At 41.7% G+C, this 23,845-nt stretch overlaps 2 protein-coding genes across 2 annotated transcripts in view; both read right to left on the bottom strand.

The window, feature by feature from the left end:
• The window catches only part of wb (wing blister), a 65,465-nt gene that overhangs the window by 6,659 nt on the left and 34,961 nt on the right, over positions 1–23,845 (bottom strand). The window contains 3 exon segments of the mRNA XM_086832193.1: positions 17–413; positions 479–734; positions 796–2,155. Of these exon segments, the coding sequence (XP_086688319.1) occupies positions 17–413; positions 479–734; positions 796–2,155 (2,013 nt within the window).
• Positions 12,348–13,768, bottom strand: LOC147643717 (uncharacterized). The gene is made up of 3 exons (XM_086832195.1): positions 13,592–13,768; positions 12,851–13,556; positions 12,348–12,789 (listed from the first exon to the last, which is right to left on the bottom strand). The coding sequence occupies exons 1-3, from the start codon at positions 13,766–13,768 to the stop codon at positions 12,773–12,775; spliced, it is 900 nt and encodes a 299-aa protein (XP_086688321.1). The 3' UTR covers positions 12,348–12,772.

Raw genomic sequence — 23,845 nt, forward strand, 5'->3', positions numbered from 1 at the left:
TTGATTATCTACTCACCCCTGCAGCCATTATCCACCAGATGATGTCGTTCCGCCTGGCACTTGTCGCACTTAAGCCCAGTGACACCTTCTCGGCAATAGCATCGCCCCGTCTCCGGATCGCAGCCCTCGGTGCGGATGCCATCCGGATTGCAGTTGCACGGCTGGCAGCTACTGTTGGGATACCGTGTGGGATCGCCAAAGTATCCCGACTGGCATCTCTCACAAAGCCGACCGGTGTAACCAGGTTTGCAGACACAGCTCACTTCACCGTCCCAGACATTGCAGCCGCGGGCAAAGTTTCTGTTGGTCTCCGGACATGGACACGCCTGGCAGCCGTGCTGGGAGTTGGGATCTCCGTAGAAGCCATCCGCGCACTGCTGGCAGTGGTCGCCACCGCTGTTGCCACGACAATTCTGTGGGAGATGATGAAAAGGGGATAGCAACTCTGTTATCTGACAAGGTCAAGGGATTGTTTTACCAAGCATACACCCGTTTCCTTGTCACAATCACTGCTGCGACCATTGCAATGGCAGGGAGCTGCTCTGCCTATCAAGTCCTCAATGAACACACTCTCCACAACGGTAGTGTTTCGCCAACGGTAAAAGGATCGTCCTGGGTCCTGGCACGACAGCCCATCAAAGTGTTTGGGACATTTGCAGCGCTCCACGCCCTTGGCTATAAGATTTGTGGAGCCTTTAATGTAGATTGCCGCATCCATGTGGACGTTTTGCAGGCTGACAAAGTAATATTACATTAATATTTACAATCTATACTATTTTAAAGATCAATACTTACACCACCTCCTGGAAATCAGCAAAGGCAAAGGCCCTTATGAAGACGTGTCGAATATTCTGGAGGGCAGCCATCAGGGTGGCCCTATCCACGGCCTGGTTGGTGTGATGGTACTTCCAATAGGACTCATGCAGCGGCACTCTATGGGTCACGTTCAGAGAGTACTCGAACTCCTCGTATTCGTAGAAGTCTAGCAGTAGCTTGGAGTGGGAATGCACCTGCACCAGAGGATACTGGCTCAAGATCTTGCGTTCCAGCGGCTTCTGGGCCCCCGTCGTAATCAGGGTAAAGTAGAGGAAGCCACCGTAGCTGCTGGTGCGATCTCCGTAGAACTGCGGTGGCAGTTGGAAGTATAGCGGGTGGTAGAAGGGTCCGTAGGCTCCGATTGACACATTGCCCGTGGACTTGGGCACCAAGTTCAGATCGTTCATGCGCTGGATTTCCGCATCCTCGCGATGAAAGCTGCTGCCCGCCATCTGCACCACCACAATGTACTCGTAGTCCGAGCCGGGTATGTTCTGGGGTCTTATCTGCTGGATGCTCAAGTTCCGTGACTCCGACATGCGGATGTGACCCCAGGACAGGTTGCTCTGCTCACACTCCCCAGAACGTCCGAAACAGTAGCAACGGGTGCAGCCCTCGGGATTGAGGGCCGAGAGTCCGAAAGTACTCTGCATGCACGTGTCACACTTGAGACCCACGACCAGCGACTTGCAGGGACACTGGCCATTCGAGTCGCAGGCGATCAAGCCATCCGTCCTTGTGAAGGACCCCTCCACATCGCAGGCACAGCGACGACACTCCGGGTATCCAAAGTAGCCGACGGCGCAGGTGTTACACGTTCTGCCCGCGTAACCCTCCCGGCACTGACACTGACCATCGCTTGCCGCGCATTGCTGTCCAATGGAACCAATATGGTCGCAGTCGCATTCCCTGCATCCCATCCGGTTCTGCCAGCCCCAGGTGCCCGGCACACACTGGCCACAGCCCAAGCCACTCGTGAATTTCGGACAGATGCAGCGGCCATTGTGGGGATCGCACACCTGACCCTCAGCCGTACAGGCCGAGCAACGCTGGCAGCCCTCCGTGCTGAAGCCAAAGAAGCCCTCGGTGCACTCGTTGCAGTGCTGGCCACCAACTCCGATCTTGCAGTCGCATTGGCCCGTCCACGGGTTGCACTCGTGTCCCCGGGATCCGTGGGGATCGCATCGGCAGTCCCGGCAGCCGGTGCCCTCGGTGAGGTTCCAGTGTCCCGACCGGCACTTATCACACCTCCTTCCGGTGACATTGGCCAAGCAGGAGCACTGACCCGTGCGCTTGTCACAATCCGATGACAGGGAGCCAATGGGACTGCAGTGACAATCTAGAAGAAATGATTAGATATTATGTTAATTATGTTTTATTTATCTTTATTAATAATGTATGTTTTCATCAGATTAGTTTCCACTAATCAACAATCTAATCTAATGAATCAATGTCTAGGCTAAACTGGCTGGATCGATACAATTAATCCCTTTCTTTGAGCTTTCCCCGTCTTAGGTTACTGGGCCACGAGTACGTCATTGTCAGTGGCAGCCAACTAACTGCACCCAAGCAGCCACCAACTGTTGCGTTGAGAGCCACCAGACCCACCAGCCGGCCAGGCAGTCATCCGCTTCCACCTCCCGCCTGTTGTTCGGTTGGGGTTTGGGTTTGGGTTTGGGTTTGGGTTTGTGGGTTGCGCGTAGGCAGCGCCTCCGAGTCCGCCCACATTTGCATTGGGTTTCCTATTCGGGCGACAAACGACAAATGCGACGACGGCCCAAACGGACGATGGACGCGAAAAAAGCTGTGGGAGAAGACGACGACGACGACGTCGGAACAAGCCAGACAAGTCTGTCTAGCGTATGAGTATGTGAAGGGGGAGCGGGCCAGGAGGCTCATACGAAAATAAATTCATTCATAAATCCGGTAAAACCAACGCAAAAACACTTTTCAAATTGATTGCACGATCTATAAAAAAATATATAGCTAAAATATGGGCAAAAAAGTGCATGCAAATTTAAAAGAGAGTTGGCACACTTTTTGCAGTAACGGACTCTGAATGCTCTACAAAAATACTTGAAAGTCTGGAATGATTGGAGTTTACAATGTCAATGGGTCTTCAAAGCCATATATATAGAAAATAAGAGTTCAATATGAATATCTAACGGAGAAGCACCATGATATATATGTAGTTAACGTTAAAATATCGAAAGTATTTAAAAAATTGTTCAAATATATATTTTTGAAGTAGGTTTCAAAAAATCTTTACTTCTCCTTTTGAGTATTTGTTTTTATTTGTATATACCCAAAAATGATTGTTAAAAGTTTGTTTTGTCCCTTATTTTGCATAGTAAAAAAGTTACAACATTGATAGTACCATCGATGTGTTTCGATATTTTCGGGGTACTATCAATATTATCGTTATTCTTTAAATGAACAATAATAATACTCATGTCATCCGTAGCCTTATGGTTACAATGGAAGTTAAATGAGAGTTGTTTTGCAATAACTATTTCTATGAATCCCAAATATTCATAATAATGTGCTAGTAAACATGCTTTTGGTGAATTATAGAGTATTTCCAAATATGAACAGCTTAGCACGCGACACGATCAGATACGATAGGTGATAGTAGACCAGCTCCATTGCTGTTTTTTGCCGTCTTGGGAAGGTGGGGAGCTGGAGAAGGAAGCAGTGCCTCAAGGCACTTGGCATATGACTGGGACTTAAAACTGACTATAGTGCAGCTGTCAAGTACTTGCCAGCGTTTGGGATTTGAATTTTCATGAATGAAAAGAGTGGCGGAGAAAGGCCTACGACTCCTTCGGATGTCGGGGCCACCGATGCGAAGTTCAATCAACTGACGCCATTCAGATGTTTCGCCTGGGCAAATGATGTCATTAAGGCCACAATGGGAATCACGAATGTTTACCCCTTTTCCTTTTTTTTTGCCTGGTGATTTTGTTTGGAAATGCGTTTGTCATGCCATAGTTTGAGAGCCACTTGCACGCCCACTGGAGATTTATTGCGTGGGTCCTGAGTCTTTTCCCATTCGGTTGTTAGTCTCTCAGACTTTTGGCTTTATTGACAATTTTGTTGTCTTTGGCTTCTTTTTTTTGTTTTCCATTTTCCGTTTTGTTTCCCCCTCCCCCCGGTCGTTAACTGGTCCCTGTGGTCACATATCGCGTGTGTGTGGGCCGCCTTGATGGTACTTCCGTTCGCTTTACGGTCTTCGGCACAAATGTGCGTAAAATTTTAAGGTTCCACTTTGCATCTGTATGGGCGGAGTTGTAGTTGACTATTCTATGAGGCCAGGGAATGGGGGATAAAGATGAGATCTCAGTTATCATTTGGACATGAACAACCATTAGTGGCCTTGGAGCATGTCTTTCTCGCTGCACAACTTGGCGTATACACAATGTGTTCACCAATAAACCCACCCAACATGACTGGCCATTCAACACATTTGGCCACAAATCAAATGCAATGCAGTGCAATAAATTAACAATCAAATACTAATAATTCTAAAAATACCAACGAATTGACAGTTTAATTGCAAAGTTTCTTATTTTCTTAAGCAAAGGACTGAAGCGATTGCTGAAAAACGTCAGAACTCAAAGCTCACTTGTTGAGCCTCAATGTGGAGCATGTGTTTTGTGGGCAACATAACTTTTGCTACTCTTGACACAACAGAATATTGATTAAATGATTTATGGCCATGCTCACTGTGTGCTTGGACAACATTGCGTATGCGCAATGTGTACAATAAAGAAAAAGGAATCTTATAGCCAAGTTTCCCGACTATGAGGTACTTAGTCCGCAAGAAAAAAAGGGGTATAAAATAATTGTTTAATATAAAAAAACACATGTATAAAACACATGTATAATGCATTTGGTAATTCTTAACACTTCTTATAAACTTAAAAGAGATACCATCAGGAGTTTATGTACTTAAATTTGTTATTATTTAAAATTTCTGTATTCTAAATGTTGTATTTCATTTCATCTAAACATTTAAAAAATGTATAAAGTATTTTTACTTCAATATAGTATTTACTGAATTCAAATGGATGAATATATCCTAGAAATTAATACCTAATATTATATTAAAAAGATAATATCAAAGTTAAAAATTTTAATAGTGAATATCCCAAATCAAATACGATTATCCATGTTCGTATCTTTGACATTTCCACAGGTAATAAAGCGGCAATTAAGCGTCTGTAGGCAACTGCGATAAAAATCTGGTGGCAACACGCTGACTGGATGACTGACTGACTTACTGCATAAATGAATGAATGAACGAATGAATGAGCTGCCTTCGATTGAGTGATTGAGTCTCTGGCCAACCGACTTACCAACGATTTATATAAATATAACATTTGAAATGTCCAAAATGAGGGGAACAAATGTTGTTAGCCAGCTTTTTTTTGTTGCTCCCATCGTCTTGTTAGACGCCCACGACTGATCCACATTTAAAACGCTCGAGGGAGCCAAGAGAGAGAGAGTGAGGGGGCAATGAATGGGAGGAGGACCACCCGGCTGAAGCACTCGAATTTTCGCCGTTTTCCCCTTATTTTATTTATTTTTTTTTGCTTTACTCTGCCTTAGTTAATTAACCCGTTTGCATAAATTTGGGTCCGGGCCACCAGCGGAAGGCACTGCCACAGAGTCTTGGACCAGACCAGTTCTGCTCCTCGACCGGCTGTCGGGGCATTATTTATGCTTTCTTTGATCGAACTCGGCCCGGCACGTCATAATACTCGCAGTGGAGTCCCAGCCAAAGCCACTACCACCTCCTCCCTCTGCTCCCAAAAACGCTCGCCTCAATTGTTTTCGTGCGCGTTGTAAATTAATCGAGTATTAAGTTGGCCAGGAAATAGTGTTTGACTCCTCAATGGCCACGTTCTGGCCCCACTTGCCCGGTAATGGCGGGGAGTATTTGAGAAAATAATAGAAAAATTAATTATAGCATTTTGTATTCTTTAATAAACAGTTGCCAGTGTGTCCGCCTGTTGGTGTTTGGATCAACGGCGCCCGATAAGTGGCGGCGTCTATTAAAGTGGCCACATTAAGCTCGGTCTCGTATGCAATTTATAAATTTCCTGAGCCGTGTCGGTGGTAGAGCTGACTTTATGGCGAATTGAGTTGGTTTGATGGGGAAAACGTGTTGGAGATTATTGGGGCGGCTGTGTGATTGGTATCAAATATGTTTAATAAAATATATTAAAACGGAAGTTAAACTGTTTGGGAGATGCGCCACATTAATCGTTTAGTTTGGAATAAATTTGTTTGTAAGAAATTGTGATGTAGCAAAATGTTATAGAAAAGACTAAACTTAAAAGTAAATTATGTCACCTCCTCAACTTTAATGCATCAACCAAAATATCCAAAAAGGTAACAAAATCTTAAATCTTAAATCATTAAAATGAAGTGTATTAACATTTTAGCAGTCAGTGTATAAACTTTGCCGTTTAATCGTTCCATAAAAAATAGTTTATTATTTCGAAAAAAAATCTACATAAAACCGATCAAAGTGCAGGATATTTTGGCTATATCTTTAATCATAAAAACGAATTTCAGCCAAGTAATTTTTATACCTCACTCTGGATAGCCTTTTATCATTTCACGATCTAAACGATCACAGAAGCCATACAAACAGTCATACAAATCTTCAGATATTACCGACAAAATGAGCTTTAAAATTAAAAAAAAAGGCTACATGAAACAACTTGAAGCAAACACTTGCAAACTGTTTACGCTAATGTGTATTTTGACCCCAAAGATTTGAGTGTCTAATAAAAAACTACAACATAATTGAAAAAAGACTTGAAATATTAGCCTCTCTTCAAGGTTGTAAATTGCAGCTTCTTGGCCTTGTTAGCAGATATTTCTTAAATCAGACAAATGACATATCTTAATTATTTCAATTGATAGCTATAAAAACTAATCAAATGATTTCATAGAGACAAGTTTGAATTTCGCAAAAACCTAATTATTTTCGCACAGAAACGTAAAGTCTAGACTTTAGTTTTTCGCAAATATTTTAGGTAATAGGATATGCACCTATTAGTTAAACTCTTAGTAAGTGCGAGGAAATGCCGCCAACGCTTAATTTAAACAAAAATACACAGCACAAATTGGTGTTTCCAATGGGGTGTGCCTGAAATTTGGCACGGAGATCGGTTTTCTGGCCATGCGAATGTGACATTTGCAAAATGTTTTTCATATTTTTCATATTTATACTGTCGCTGCAAGACCAGCTACGGCAATCTACTTCGTCTGGGACTTGTAATTTATGTTTCCTGCATTCGCAAAAATGTTTTCTTTTTTTCGGTTTGTAATTTACAAATTTTTTCGGGGCACTGCTCATTAGTCAATGACACGCTGAAAATGGCAAGAGATACTTTTGGCACATTTAAATGCAAATTAATGTGCCATTCATTTGTGGTAACTCCCATCCATCATGCTGCGAATAGTTTGACAACCATAGGCAAAGGTCACTTGCCACCTCTATAAATATATATTTGTTTGAATTTCCCAATCTCCCATATGAATATGAATGGCGGAAAATCTGCATGCGGGTAATACCAAAGTTTATGACACGGAAAATTGGTCCCGCATAAGCGAATTTGCATATGAGGATTAAATATGTGTTCATATAAACTTTTGCCGCTCCACCAGCCACTTGTCTGGTGTATAAAAAATAAATTGTTGGCCTTCCTTACAAACTATATAATTTTAGATTATGGTCAAACCAAATACTAGGCTACATACGTATACGGATTAAGCTATAAATATGAATCAATAACACTTACGATTAGATATATATAAGAAACCGACTTGCAGATTTTCCGGGGCGTATTTTCAATCGCGCATCGTAAATGAATCGAGGAAAGTGTTTCGACTTTTACACTCTGCCGCAAACAGCTTTTCTCGTATTTAGCCAAACTATCTCACATGCTATAAAAACGTCAAATTGAATTTTATTTCAATTAACGAAACTATTTCCCTCCCCCTAGACCAACCAATAATAAAACCAGATAAACTCAATGAATGCTGCACGCCATCTATCCGGATTCCGGTCTGGCCAGCAGCATTTTCAATTTGGTCAACTGAAAAACAATTCGGACCAAGTCTGGTAATAAAGTCCAAGGATTTTATCCGCTTTTAAAATTAGAAAAACATTTCGCTTATTAAGATAAGGTCTACTTCGAAAGGCCTTCAATATAATGGCTAAATAGTAAGGGTGGTACGAAGGGGGTTAAAAAATTTAATTAATAGATAAATAGACGGCAATGTAATTATTATACAACTGGAATAAGCCAAAAAATATCAATAGCAACATAAACATTGATAAATGGGTATTGAAGGGTATAAAACTATTTTCAAAAGTTTGCTGTTCTAAACATGGCTCGAAGGACTAATTCGGTGATTGAAACGCATTCGGTTGTAGCACTATTATAATCAGTAAGTATAATTCATTTATCAGTTAATCAGTTTATTTGTCTTTTGTATTACACAATTTAATTATATTTTTAAATATTAAATTGATTCTGGGGTCCTAGTAAATGCTACTTATAAGGCCGAAACTAGATAGTTAAGAAGAAGTCTAGCTCTATTTCGAAACGATTGTACATCCAAGCTTGCTCCCATTCATTACCATAATAATAATATACAATTATATTTCTTTTATTGAACTAGTGATTGTGTAAATATGTAATTCATATGCCAGGGTATTTAATCGGTGTGTTCAATTCGATTTCGAGTCGCTTGGGTTGCTGTTCATATTTTGACATCATATGTCATGTAACAGTAACTGGCCGCAGTTTATTGCCGGTTTTTTGGTGTTGTGTTGGTGTTGAAGTGGATGCTGTTTTGCCGGCCCATGGAATCGAGGATCGGTGCATTACCGCCGCCCAAGTGACACTCCCACATACTCCCATACTGGCCGACACACAGGTAACTCTGCATATCTTGTGTTTGCCAGTCGGCCCAGACAGCCGGGCAACCCAGAGCCGGGTGTGGGATCCGGGGATTCGGAGACTCGGAGACGCGGAGACCTCGGGACGTGAACACACCCATTGGCAGGAGCAAGAGCTGGCCAAGAGGGGGAAATCGGGGCAGGAGCAGGAGCAGTCAGGCGATCTCGACCAAGTGACAGGAAATGCAATTTGAGTGCGCTAAACTTTTGACTGCGTTTAGCTTTTGATAGGCGAAAGTACACAAGTCTATTCGGGGCATAGTACACATATGAATTTCATGTCTCTTTTACTGCAATTTTTTGGTGTTTTGTTGGTTTATTTTGTGGGTGTTGCCGCCTCGGTGGGCGTACTCGCAGTGAAATATCTTTGATTTTAATTGGAATTGCTTAATTAAGTGCGCGAATTTGTTTCATGCCATTAGAAGCGGTGAACTTTGTAGCCTAAAGATGGTTGATTGAGTTTAGATTTTGGTGGTTTGGGGTAATAGTTGTAAGGAATTGGGCCGAAAGTCAAGACCTCGACTTGATTGAAATATTTATCAAATTGCTCAAGTCTAGACTTCATGATGATAAATGAACAGAAAGACTTTATAGATTGTGTTGACAAGATGTATCTATGGGCAGTAAATCTTTAAGTTTATTACATTTTCTTGGTACAATTTCGAGGCCAAAATAATAATAGTTCAACTCGTTGCAGATCAGCTCCTATGGTAGCCCTAAGGGTTTGCAACTATTCAGGTTTGTACGAAGTTCACTGAAGTGTTTCTGCTCTAAAGGGCTTACTTTTCACCAAAACACGTACTTGGCTGAGGAAACTGTTGGCTCGCACCTTCCGCCTCAAGAGTTCCGCACCATCTGAACTCTTTCCGATCCCCTGAGTCGCTCCTCCGCGGAGCCAAGCACATGTTATGTGCCAACTTCTTACCAACTTCGGCTGGAGAAAAAGTTGCCGTATCATTTAAACTGCCGCTTCGTTGTTTACGCATCGGCACAAACAACAACAGAGGCGCAGACAGCGGTACGGGCACAAAATCATTTGAAGTGCATAGATCAAAGTGACCGAGGCGCCAGGGCACAGTGTTGGTTTTCCCGGATTTCTCTCCGCGCCGATGGGATTTCCTTTTGCCTTTCGGCCAGGGGCGGTCGTCTCTGACCTTAGACAACCTGGCACACGTTGCGGGGGACTGGTTTTCAAATCAAAATTGCCAAATACATACGGAAAACGTGACTTTGAGCTGAAGCCAGAGTAAATAATCCAGAGAGTTTTGAGTTTAAAAACTACATAGCTACATTTTCAGAAGATGGGGGGACTCATTTAAGTCAATCCCTTGAAACTATAGGTTATTTCTCTTAGTTAACCTCGTTTCCCATTCGAGAAACCACAAACTTTCTTATCTTTGGCCTTTCAATTAGTCAATTTCTTTCTTTTTCTAATCTTAAATTACTTTTTCATACATTTTAAACTTAAATTATTTCAGTATTTATTCTTGCATTTTTCGCTGTCGCAACATGCTGAGCAACACCTTCATAAACATTTTTGCAAACGATATTTATGAGAGTTTTGGTGGGAGCCAAATTAATGCTGCATTTAAGCAACGAAAAAATTATTTTTCGGAATTTTTCAATCTACGTTTTTTCTTTCGATTTATCTGTGGCCCTCGCCAAACTAGTTTTCGATAATCAGATTTAATGAAAATTGAATAATAAATATTATCTGGCGTGCAATCGGGGCTAGGAAAAATTGCTGAAAGCTGCATTAATATTTTCCATAAACACCCAGAAGTGTTTGCGTGCTTGCAAAATTTATGAAATTAATGTTTTGTCAGATGTGATGGATTAAATTTAATTTGAAACTGTCTTCTTTTGTGCTATAATTACCATAGAAATCAATAACTACACCTACAAGAATAAAAAGCAAACGGAATGAGTTATAATAAATCATTTCACAACCAGTTCAGGTACCACACACAAGCAAAAGCAAAAAGCCCTTGGCCAATTGAACTTTAATCCGAAAATTTCAACAAATGACTGCCTCGGGCCGTACAGTTTGTGAGCCACTGCGGCTTAATGTCAGACTTGAAATGCGTTTGAGCCGATAAGATTGACACTTGCATTTGTCATTTGGCTCGTTTGTTTGTTTGTTGTTTGTTGTTTGCTGTTTGGGTTTGTTTGTCCGTCCATTTGCCTCGCTAATAACAAGTTTCGTTACAGTATTTCTCCAGAGAGCAGCGTTCAAACTAACATAACGACTCCCTACCACCCCGCTTAGCATTTTCAAGTTTTTTGTTTACATTTTTTGTGTTGGTGCCTTTTTTCTGTGATTTTGGGTTTTATGTGCAATTAGCGAGCGCATTGTTTGTTTGTTTTGTGTGTGGCACGTTTCATTGTAATTAAAAAATCGCCGTTTTGCCGCTCAATATGTGGGGACTTGGCCAGTTCCACGGTCTACTGCCAAAAGCAACGCATGTACGAGCATTTTAGGTGAGTCTTTGCTCAGTCATGCTTTGGATTTTCATTTGGGGTTCGGTTTTTCACGACCCACTAGGTGAGTTTATGGAAAACTAAAATGTGGCTTTGTTAACTTTTAAGAATAGTTAATTAATTTAAAAAGGAAAACGTTCTGTTATCGATTTTATGTATACAAATACAAATTCTCCTACATACTTGCTCCTTCCTTAACACAATCCTGAACTCCTGTGGGATCAAACTAAATTGAAATACCTAAAAACCTAATATATATTATTTAAATGTAAAATAATAATTAAAAATGTAAAAGTCGCAGTGAGATCCTGTTGTGACCCTGCTTGAATCCCAGCTCCAAGTGGAGAGAATGTCATTTGGAGTCCCTGCCGGGTGCAACATTGCACACCAATGAGCAAAATGTGTGCAAGTCGACCACCTCAGTGTGTGATCCCCCTCGACCCTGCCACAAGATGCCAGATTCGTGCTGGTTAGGGGCAATGTCTGGGACCTGGGACCATGGACCAGGGACCAGGGGATCCATCTGGGATGCCTGGACTCGCCGAAATGCTAATTGAACGGCATGCCAAGGAGGCGTGGTCTATTAATGTGCAGTAGCTTGGCCACAGTTTCGCAAGCTACTTTTCCACCCCAGCTGTATGTTTTTATGCATTTTAAAGTGTGTGTAATTTGATTTTCTTGCAAATTTGTTGAGTGATTCGATTACATAAGCCAAAATAAAATAAAAAGAAACTGCGAAGAGAAAAATCAATAAATTACGGCAGTCGCCGAAAAATTGATGCTGGTTGGTAATTTGTGTTACCTTTTTCAATGAAATTTTTTAGCTGCATTTGCAAGATATCTTTTCAGTAAGACTTCTGTAAAGAGTTTATGTCTGCCACCTGATTTGGGACACAAAATTTCCTAATATATTAACAAGCAGCCAAATAAATTATAGTATTTTTGTAAATGTACAATATTGACATTTTCTGTTGATAAGAAATGTGTTTGACACGAAGCTGATTGTAGTTTCTTAATGTGATTTATTATAATTAGGAAAGAAGGGAAATTTTTCTATTGCTTGGAATTGATTTTTAGTGAAAGTTTATTACGGATTTAATTTAAATTAAATTTAAACCCATTGAATACTTAAAGCTGCCATAGCCTATATTACTTTATTTCTTATAATTTAAAAAGAGTAAATATCAATTGATAAATACATATACATTTATGGTAATCTTTCTTCCCAAGTTTTCTTTCATTTCCGAATAATATATGTATGAAATAAGTTCACATGCATTGATATAATGTTTCCCTTGGCTCTGCAAAATCAGAAACTGGTATCCTCTCTGACACCTTTCAAATCCCGCTGCACGCCAAAATTCGAAGTCAATTGCTTTGACCAATTAGGCAAGCTTTCTACGCGTATTGCCGGCGGGGATAATTACTGCACTTCGACGTGGACATGGTGATGAAGGCGCCAGTCGCGGTCTTGGCATCCATTTAACCACATTAACTACCATAAGACGCTGTGAATGCTACTTTTATTGGCGTAATTAACACCTTTGCTGGCGATTGCAGTTTGCTTACCACGGTGCCTGCTGCGTGGCGTCGTCGTGGATCGCAGGGGTATAAAGTGCTGCTGCTGCGTGTATATTGCTCCCGATCCTGATCCCGTTCCGGAGAGTAGACCCGGCGGACAGGGCGGTATTGGTCCTAGGTTGCTGTACACCAGGACGTTGCGGCCCGGCTGGATGATGAGATGTTGCTGCTGTTGCTGCTGCTGCTGCTGTTGCAGGGTTAGGTTGCCCAGCAATGTCCGATGTTGCTGCTGTTGCTGCTGCTGCTGCTGGTGATAGTAAGCGGGTACAACTGCAAAGCCGGGTTGCTGCGGGCGTGGAGTCACAGCCACGACGTGAACTTGTGCTGCTGCTGCTGCTGGCTGATGTGTACTCCTGCCACATGTTGCTGCTGCTGCTGTTGCTGCTGCTGGAAGCTGGAGTGCAGGCGCGTATGATAAACTATTGGCTGCTGGCTCATCTTTGGTGTCAGTGTGGCCGTCGTGGCGGATACGGTGGCCACTGTGGTGGTGCGCGTGGCATGGGTGGCGTTCCGCCGATAGGGATGCACTCGGAGCCGGCGCCTCCTGCCCGCAGTGGAGTTCCAAGCCTGCTGGCTGGGGAACTTGCGGCGCAGTTTTCGCCTCACTGGCGTGATAGTGGTTGCTGCCGTTGCCGAGGCGAAAGTAACTGCTCCCGATCCCGAGGCGGTGGCACTCGCCGTGGCCGTTTGGATGATTTCATTGAATTTTGTGCTTATGTTGATATTTACACTGCTATTTACACTGGTTCGGTGATGTTGCTGCAACATGTTGCCCTGGGGCGAAGCATGTTGCAGCTGCAGCTGCGTCGCTCGCGTTATGCAGACTAGGAAGACGCATAGATGCAGCCACTTGGCAGCAGGCAGGAGTTTTTTGAATTTTCGCGGCTTTGGTGGCGCGTCTGTCATCTTGACAGTTCGTTTGTCAGACTTTGACATACTCTGTTTGTGTCGGTTGATTTAACTAGTACTTGATCATTTTCAATGGGTTTTGTTCACATTTCGATGTTTTACTTTTATCAAATCAATATATTAGTAAGAGTGGGAGAGTCCCTCTTTTGACCCTCCTCAATGTTGCAATATTTTTGGAGTTGGCATGAGCTAATCAGCAACAATAGTTGGTAAAAATGTTTAGTTTATTCGAAAAGAAAACACATTCGACAGCTTGTAAATAAACAAACAATACTTTAGAGTTCCAGTTCATACACAGATGTGTGTATGAAGCTAATTAGAGACAAACAAAAATAGCAGAACTTTTAACAAACAAGTTACAAATGTTTATTGGGCTCCATAAACTCTAGGGATCGCTGATCAGAGAACGAATAAACAGCCCAAGCCCAGTGGGAGTTCCTTGCCGAAAAATAGGTCATCCCTCGGTGCTGATGCAAATTATTAGATAAATAGGAAGGCATTAACACAAACAAAATATAGCTGAGGAAACGTCATAAATTTGCTTGGCAAGTCGCATAAAGTTCTGCTTGAAAACTTTATTATAAAAGGGATCCGCCAGCGGAGCTCTGTGCGACTCTTGAGGGCCGCGAAGCATCCGCTAGACAGTATAAATATTTTCCAGGAAGCCCAGCTGCAAACAAATTCGCATTCCCCATAAACACACATACTCTCGGATATAAAAAACTACAAACGAATCGGATCACTCGAGAACCCGCAGAGGGGGAGGAAAGTAAAGGTAAAGGAAATCAATGTGAAATCGTGATGTAATAAATTTTCACAGCGAAATATAAAGTAGTTAAGCTGTGAACAACAAAATGCCGGGAGATTTTGTTTGCCTTGATTGTCGGTCCATAAAAAAGCCAATTCCAAATGGCAATGACGCAAATGAATATCCGAAATCCCAAATCCACTGATGAATAGTGGATCGTAAATAATCAAATATCGACTGACAAATAGCGAAGCGGACAGTCCTGAGCCTCCTAAGCTCACTTGGTACACATATATCCACAAGTGGAAAATTAGTTGAAAAAGCTACACAATTTACAACAAAAAAAGTGAACAAGTTTTTGTTTTCCTTTGAAATTTGGCGGCTCTCGGTTATTTGATCTTTTTTCCCCTCATCGTCTCTTCTTAACAAACCCCCCTGAACACAAAAAGAAACATTTTTTCATAATTTTTGTTTTCTTTGGGCATCTTCCGCTTTTTGAGATTTCTTAGTCATTGTCAGAGAGTCTGGGCTTTTTATTTGTTTTTCGGGTTTGCCTGGCTGTTCACTTTTTGGGAAGCCTCTCGGCTACCTAATTTAAATTTCTCACATTACAATTAAATTTGAAGAAAACTTGTTGGGGCATACGCACAGCGACTTTTGGACTCTTTTTTCGAGGCGGGCCATTTACCTTTCGGTGTAAATTTGAGTGCCATGGCATTCCACATCTGACAGTTTAGTGCCAAATTAATGTAAAATTTTTCAAAAATGTCAGAGCTCAGTGCGTGTATAATTATTTCTCAAATTGGAGCTAATTGAATGTGACGGGCGGGCCACGACCAGTTTTTGAGTGGTAGAGAGGAAAAGACTGGCCCGACATGGGTTGGTCCTTCCCTCCAAGAAGAGAAAGGGATTGATCTTTAACTGTGGCAGAGGAAGGAATTACAAAGATTACAAAGTCCCAGGTTAGAGCAGAGGTGCTCATACATTGTCCTGAAGGGTAGCGATCTACGATTACTCTTGTTTATCTAACTTAAAATTACTAAAGATCCATTAGATCTCATCTAAGATACCTCCAAAGATTCATTACATCCCAAATACAATTTTAGGAACGATTAATTGGAAGATCTATTCATGAATCAGGAAACTTGATTCAATTGATCCCAGAACTTCATTATCGATAACAGCATTTCTTTGGATGACCTAATTTGAGATCTTTGGAAACCTTTCTCCAAGCCTCCCGCTGAGTGGAAATGCATACATGTGTCCTACATCATCTGAGTAATCTCCACTGATCTAAACAGTGAAAGATATCGAAACGGCCCCCCAATAAATGGAGCTCATCAACAACGAACTAAGTCAAGTGGAGAGTGCTTCCTCGTTCTGGTAAAGTTAAATGGCTGAAAAAATAAATATATTTTCATAAGGTGAATTTATGACGGAACACCGACTAAATGTGTTTGCTGATCTACCAAGATCCGCGGGGCACCATATCAAGTCATTAACACATTTTCCAATTTACGGAGTGAAAAACGAAATCGTGTCTCGACAAACAATTCAATTGCAATTATGCAATAAAGATTGGAAACGAAGCCATTTCTCTGTGCGAATCAACATGTGGCCACGTCCAGTTGGACTCTGATCAAACGGGTCAGCAGGGGGTAGGTTGCTCCAGAGGCCCGGCCACTGGGGGATAGTCGAATACTTTATGGCGATCTTCGGTTTTCCACTCCACTCCACAGCCGCATGATGATGAAGGCGTTAAATGACGAGTTTCCCGGTGGAATGGCCCGTTTGCGAGTTTCTGGCGTGAATTGTGAACACTCGGACATGTGCAAAGTGTTCAGCAGTTTTGTTAAGTGGGTTACATTTAATGGAGATGTGTATGCCGAGATGCAAACTGCGAATAGCAAAACCTGCAAGCAGGTGAAAAATCTCTTGGCTGTCCGAAAAAAGAGAACATGCAAAGGCTTTCTTATGGCAAATAAATAATGAATAATGAAACATAAACATAGTCACATGTCTAGTACTAGGACTACTAGTATTATATTATAAAGAAAACTTTTGAAAAACTTATAAAAGCTAAAAAAAAGTAATAATAGTGGGAATTCTTGTATACGTTGAACTTGTGGTGAGATTTGCTATAAACTGTTTAATACTCCGAACCTTTGCTAGGCCAGTCAAGATCAATCTACTAAAATAGAGAAATATCTCCTATCATCATCAAAATTGATCATTAAATTAAACCGATCCCAGTAGAAGATAAATATAATATTATCACAATGCTTCTCCCCTTTAGTAAAGTAGCTCGATAAGTGCAAAACAGAAGCAAATATGTCAATTCCCATTATGAAGCATTTCTAAACAACCAAATTGGTAGAAATTTGATACTCGAGTCCAAAGCTCTTCTTTTCAACTCCCGAAAAATCATTCAAGCGTTAAGATGAGCCGCCGGCTAATTACGTAGAATTGTCACTGCTAATTAGAACAAATACGACGAAACTGGGACGACACCTTCGAGACGCTCATTGTCAAGATAAATTGCGAAAAAATACAAATGCGGAATATGTTACGATACAATACCAACAATGTTGCGATGCAATCAAGTGGGCAAAACGAGTTTCCGACACTCGTTACAGTAAATTTCGGGCTCAGAGTAAGAAAAATGGCAACACACTTGGCCAGGGGACAAAGCCCAGTAGCCACGCATGCATCGAGAAGAGGAAAATGGAAATAATGAACCGACATATGAAATGACTTAATCGCTGGCGGCTTGTTAACCCCGGCCTAAGGCCCCACTATGGCTAATATGCAAGTGAGCAGCTGACGGGGTCCAATGCCAGACGGGGTCTTTAAGTATCTGCGCAAATAGAGATTTACTGCAATTTACTCCAAGGCCCCAGCCCATGACGGCTAGTTAATAATTTCTAAAGCCCCCCAAAACGCAAATCGTTTGCAGATTGTATGTCTGCCTTGGAGCGGAGAGGGAAAGCGAAGGAGCAGGATATTGGGGGACCACCGTCAGCGCCTTTGAGGAATTGCATAATTATAGCATTTTCCGGCCGTCCAATGACTGCTTTATCCGCATTCCTGGTGGCCCCTCCCAGGTTCCATATAATTTGCTTAAGATTCTCCTTTCCCTCAGTATCGACGCAATCGATTGTTTGTTTATTATCTCCGGCATATAGTTACCAGATTGGCAGAATTACAAAGTACTCGATCGATTGTCTCAACTTAGGAGATCTTTTTAAAATAATTTCTAACATAACTCATATTATTTTCAGTTTTCAGCTTATAGAGCATAATATTACATTATCAAATAGTACGACATGTAATAAAGAAGTCATTTATTGCAAAGCAACTAAATAAAGCCTTGTTTCTTTTTTTACAACCTTTGAAATACCATAATACCTAACGTATCATGTATCTTTAAATAACCTAGTACAAAGTGAAATTAATCAACTTAATTTGTATAAATTACTGAACTGTTTAGAGTATTGCATGTGTCGTATACCAAAGATATACTATATATCTATAGTTTCGTTTTTAACCATTTTCTTCCTCAGGGCAGCGTTTAAAAGACTTCCCCCCGTCTAGACGGAAGAGAAGGCAATATTTGTACATTGTAAAAGCTTGATACTGATCTTGATGGCTAAGATCGCACAGAGCATGATCAGAGTGGAGAGCTGGCTTGCAGGATGGCTGAGAGTTCGTCTAGCGGAGAGTTCAAGCCAGTTGCATTGTTTAACTTTGACTTTGACTCTGTGTCAGTTGGGTCTCCTTCGATAGCAATCAGTGATCGTGGCTGCCGCCTCCGAGGGTGCTGTGAGTGTGTGCATCATCTTGTGATCAATGGTGTGTGTCGCGGTCATGGGAAAAGGGTTTCCAACTCCCGAAGAGTCAGAGCGTGGAAAGTGGCACTCGTTATGCATATGAATCTATGGCACTTGCTCCCATTTTATAGACCAGCAGCTGCAAACTTTCAAACTGCCATCTGCATGGGATGCTCTTGAGTAAACAACTATCGAAACTGAAATGAAAATGTGCAAAGTGCACAATTTACAGTCAGCGAATGACATAAACAATGCGTGATTCAGTCAGTTCAGCAATTGAGATTTATGGACCTGGCTTAGATTTTATGGGAGGTCCTGTGATCGATTCAAGTGCGATATGATCTTGGAATTTAAGGCAATCACTTGAGAAGTATGTGGGGGTTGTCTCTTTTTGTCTGAAGGATAAGGTATAATGGTTCTCATTTCATTTATGATCCCATATTCTTGTCCCTCCTAGAATAACCAAAGGTTTATTATTTTACCAATTCGGGCGATCGTATATGCAAACACAAATGATCATCGCCCGCCTCATAATCACATTTATGATCGGTTGCCTTGCAGAAATCAAATTATAGGGTACTCAAACTTCGAACTCCCGCAGGCTATCCTTGATGTTCAATGCCAATTTAAGCATTTTCGTTGGCGGTCTCCCTCTCTCTGGTTTTTGCCTGATCTTTGATCTACAATTTGAAACGCCGAAGCAGAGTTTTGCAGGGCGGCCGTTAGATCGAACGCGATGCGATCTTTTTATTTTTAGGGAGTAGGAACTTGTTTTTACCTCCAACCAAAAACCGAACCGATCCAAAGAGCGGGCTGGGAAGACAATGGGCAGGCGCCGCTTTCAAGTTCAATGACGACGACGATCCTCCAGATCGATCCCGGAGCGGGTCTAATTGGGTCAGCCGGTCCTCCGGTTCGGAGCCGTTTAATTGGATTACCGCCTTTTGATTAAGGCCTTGCGTTACTTTTGGCAACACGCGCCCCTTCCCGTCTTAGGGGCTCGGGCTGAGACATCGATCGTAAATTTTCATACAACTGGGCGTGAGTTTTGCAATAGAAATAGACTCATTTGAATGCGACATCGAGCTGGGCTAGCAGGGCTAGCCTTTTGTTTGCCAAGCCACACTCAAGTGCGGCGCATTCCAAACTTATCACAAAGCAAACCTTTCTGGGCCAAATGAGTAATTCCACTGATGGAAAACTCATCTCGGGGCGTCTTGTAAATGTTATCTACTCGCTCTACTTGGGCAAACAGGGTTTCAAAGACAAAAGGCAACTACTGTCGAGATTTCCGGGGAACGCAGAGGAATGACAGTCGGAGTGGAAAGTGGAAAAGTGGAGAGAATGAAAAGAGGGCCCCAGGTTGCAACTCTATTAGCATTCCCAGAACCAGAAACAAGAAAGTCCATGCTGCTCATCCATAAATCTGATCGCTGCTCCCAGCACTGCAACCCATTAATCATCATGATGTCCCAGTCCAATCATCACTTGCGGCTGGCCTGCCACTAAATATGTGGACCTCTGGGGCTTCCGCTAATGAGTTATGGGTCTTGTGGCTTTGCGTAATCATTTCGGCTATTAGTGGTCCACTCACTGATTTGTACTTTTAATTAAGCGGCTTTTATTGCCATCTGGCCGAGGCGGAGGTGTCTCCTTAGGCCGCCACTCATCAGGCCAGCCAGCTGCCGGTAATTACATATGTAAATCCAAGTGAGCAGAGGCGTCTAATTTAACGAGGCTGGGAAGCCTTGGGCAATCTTAAATCTTCCCTCAAATCAAGCGTGAACAAGCGTCAGAAATAAAGTAAAGATTGGTAGGAAAATCTATCTATCTACAATTTATTCCAGAGAGAGGAAACTTGTGTACTCCCATTCTTTATTCTGTTTATTTCAATTGAAAATATTGCAACATTCGGATGGGCTACGGGGTTTTATTTGGGTTTCATTTTTAGCCACCTTTTTCACATTTTATTTATTTCGAGTAAATATTTATAGTACTCTTACTCTTTGTCAAGAAAACACACACATTCTATTATCATTCAAGGGGCGTGTCACGATCGCTAGATATCGCACACCGATGAGCGATCATCAAATCAATTTCCTTTCTTTGCATTGCAAATTTTTCGTTATCATCCTTGGGAAATCGACGATGCGTCCGCGCTGCACAAATCAACATAATTGCCCCCGACAAAAGGCGCACTGTGGGGCGAGGAACCGACGAGGAACACACTCGGATGGGGTGGGGCACGGCACCGACTGCTGCCCCAAGTTGCAAGTAAGGTGAAGCGCCAGTCACGTCGCGATCGCGGCGCGTGCGTCGCAAATCAAGTGCAAAAATAGATCAATCAAGCAATCAATCCGTCCAATCGCTCTCGGCCAACTCCCTGGCACTCGCACAGACCGGGCAACCTCGCGCGCTTTCCACCGGTGGAAATCAATCGAAATTCAGCCAAATCAATGTCAACATATTACTGCTGAATCGATTTTTCCTCTTTCTGTCATTTCCCCAGAAGTGCACGGAGCACACACAAAATACAAAGAAAAGAATCTTTTCCTTTTGGCTTATTTCTGCACTGGGCCTGGCCCGTTTCCCACACCAGCACACGCGTTATTTGATCGCGGCTCCGCTCGCTTTCCATGAATCCAAATCCAACCGCGCGCGTCGTCTCATTGCAACCAACTGACTTGACTTCTTTGGGGATCGGATCGGATCGGTTCGCTTGGGGCCCGAAAGCTGCCGCACTGTGGGCCGGACGAACACTTTTCTGCACTAAAATCAATATCCATCTGAAACTTTATCAATTGTACTTTTGTAGTCATCAGGTGATACTGGATAAAAGTTATCAAGATCAGGAAACTGTATCCTAAGCTCTTATTGAATGTCGGTATTTTTTAAGATGTCATTATAACTAAATTTCAAAAATTTCATCGAACCAAGATCACGAATTCCTATAATATCCATAAGAAGAACCAGAAAATAGTGTTGTTTTCCGTTATAATTATCATCCAATTATAATTGCCTGAAGAAAGGATTAATGAATTGTTCCCTATACCACTGAATGACTGAGATACTGAAAATATTGGTAACTGAAAACAGCTGTTTCCATAAGTTTGGCACAGCAAGACATACAAATCTTGATCATCATCAAAAGATTTCAGAATTATAAGTGTCATTATGTTGATCTGAAACACGAATTGAATTTTACTTTTCTCTTTTATACATTAAACTTTTAAAAAATGGATTTGGCCAACTTAAGTGGTTGGTTGGACCATAGTGTGGCGCTTCAAACATGTTGCGAGCGGTTGCGAGACGACACAGTGGGAGAAAATAGCTTTTAATCGGTATATTCTGCAGTATGCCAGATATTATGTTACATTTGAAAATGAAGTCGGAAAATCAAAGTTGAGTATGAGGGACTGTAAAACATTCGGTATGGAAATTGACTTGGGTGAAATTCAAATTGAATTAAAAGTATTCTTACAATTACGAGTTAAACCTAAATTAAATAGACTGAAACCAGAAGATAATAGTGATTTGTAAAAATTTTAAAGTAAGCTTGATCGGGAACAGATATTAATATTGTCACGAAATTAGGTATCGCCAGCTGTCTCTGAGATTTTCTAAATCTACTCGACTGTTGTTGCTCATAAAGAACATATAAATTCTCGGTTGGCGCTAACCTTTATCCCTTTTGTTATATTTATAATGGGTGTACCACGGAAAATTGTTATCAATAATTAATCCAACATACTTATATTAAAAGTTTTGTGGGAAATCCTTGTAAGTTTTCCACTTTAGAGACCTTTTCATTAACATCATGTAATGCAGCCACTACTGTTGACGATATGGAAAGAAATCTACAATATTGATATACTTCTAAAATAATAATAATAATAATAATGTTATTTAAAAAAAAAAAATAATTAAAATATTCCCTATGTATCTCAACATTAATAATACTTTCTTGTGGTCTCATCATGATAGATGTAAGTTTCAGCATTTCCTATTTTTCTAATTAACCATTTATAATGATCTTAAGCAATCTTCCCTATGTCATATATGATTTTATTCATAAATTCTTATTTCAAAGTTAAGCCTTTAAAACATTATCCTACTGCGTCCCACTAAATTGTTGAAAAACGCTTCTTTGCCTGTAGCTGGCGTGATGCAATGGAGAAAAGTAAAAGAGGAAAAATCCAAAGCCGGGACAGAGAAGAACAACAACATCATCGCGAAACCGACACAAGGAAAACATCTAGCAATTTTTCCATAATCAGCCAGTGAGCTACAAATAGCTCTTTGGCCGGGGTTGTCTGCATATGGGCACCGCACCTTGCTACCAGCAGCGGCTGAGATACTCCGGCAATCCGCACCAGACATGGCCAGACTGGCGGGCAGCGAGATCTTGCCTACGACTGGGCCTCTTACACTTGGTCGAAAGAAACATTCCATGTCACAAACGCAGTTATTTATGCGCTTCAGACCGGACAGCACGGACGGACGGGCTTTACCGACTGCCGGCAGTTTTCCTGACATTGTCACATGAACATGTCGCGTTAACCTTTCGTTTGTGGCCAAAGCCAGAGCCAGAGCCAGAGCCGAAAAGAAACCACAGGAGGCCATAAGCTTTATGCATGTGAAATCCAACGCACAAAAATTATTATTCCTTTCTATGAACACAACTGTCAATATTTTAATTGCCGCAGTTTCTGAGCAAAAATAAAAACGAAACGCAGCCAGTCTGAGTCCGACTTTGAGTCCAATGCGTGTGTCCGCATTCTGTGTGCAGAGAGCAGAAGGAAAATTCATTTTTCTTTCCTCTCCTGCGATATTCTGCTGGTTGACTATCTACCAGGCTGGCTGGCTGGCTACTTTTTCCAATAAAGCAAATCGTCTTTGAGACGTGCCAAGCATTTCAAGAGGACAACCAACGATCGCCGAGTGGGGAGTGAACCAAAGTGGCTCGCCGGGTTTCATAACCTTTTTGTCACCAATTAGTTAGGCTGCCTCTAAGTGAGCTATAAAAGTGTCAAAAAAGCAAAATACTGAAGAAAATCCGAAAAACTTGCTCTAAATTATGTGCCATAATCGAACGAGTGTCGCATAATGAAAAGCCTGGAATTAGCATTTTCTGATTTCTTTTCCTCTGAATTGCGGCGGCCAAGGCAGAAAACTTAATTAGGAACCCATGGGGAAATTACGTATGCCATTGGGTGCACTCTTAGGGTGTGTTTTCCCACAATTCTCAAGTGGTGAAGGTGCTCTGGAGTCAGATCCAAGTCTGGTCTACATAGCAACACGTGCGGGAGTGCAGCCAAAAATAAAGCTCTTTGTTGATCTTATCAATGGAAAACCAAAATTACAATTAAATCAATTTAAAAATCTAAAAGAAGATCCATTTGGACTATGAAGAGAAACAAGTAGAAGTCTATTAAAGTAATTCCCTCTGTACAGAAAAGAAACCAAATTCCATTCCGAAAGGTATTACTCGTAACG

The sequence above is a fragment of the Drosophila serrata genome, unplaced genomic scaffold, assembly GCF_035046125.1.
Source record: "Drosophila serrata isolate PLE 108 unplaced genomic scaffold, ASM3504612v1 contig_245, whole genome shotgun sequence".
Taxonomy (NCBI): domain Eukaryota; kingdom Metazoa; phylum Arthropoda; class Insecta; order Diptera; family Drosophilidae; genus Drosophila; species Drosophila serrata.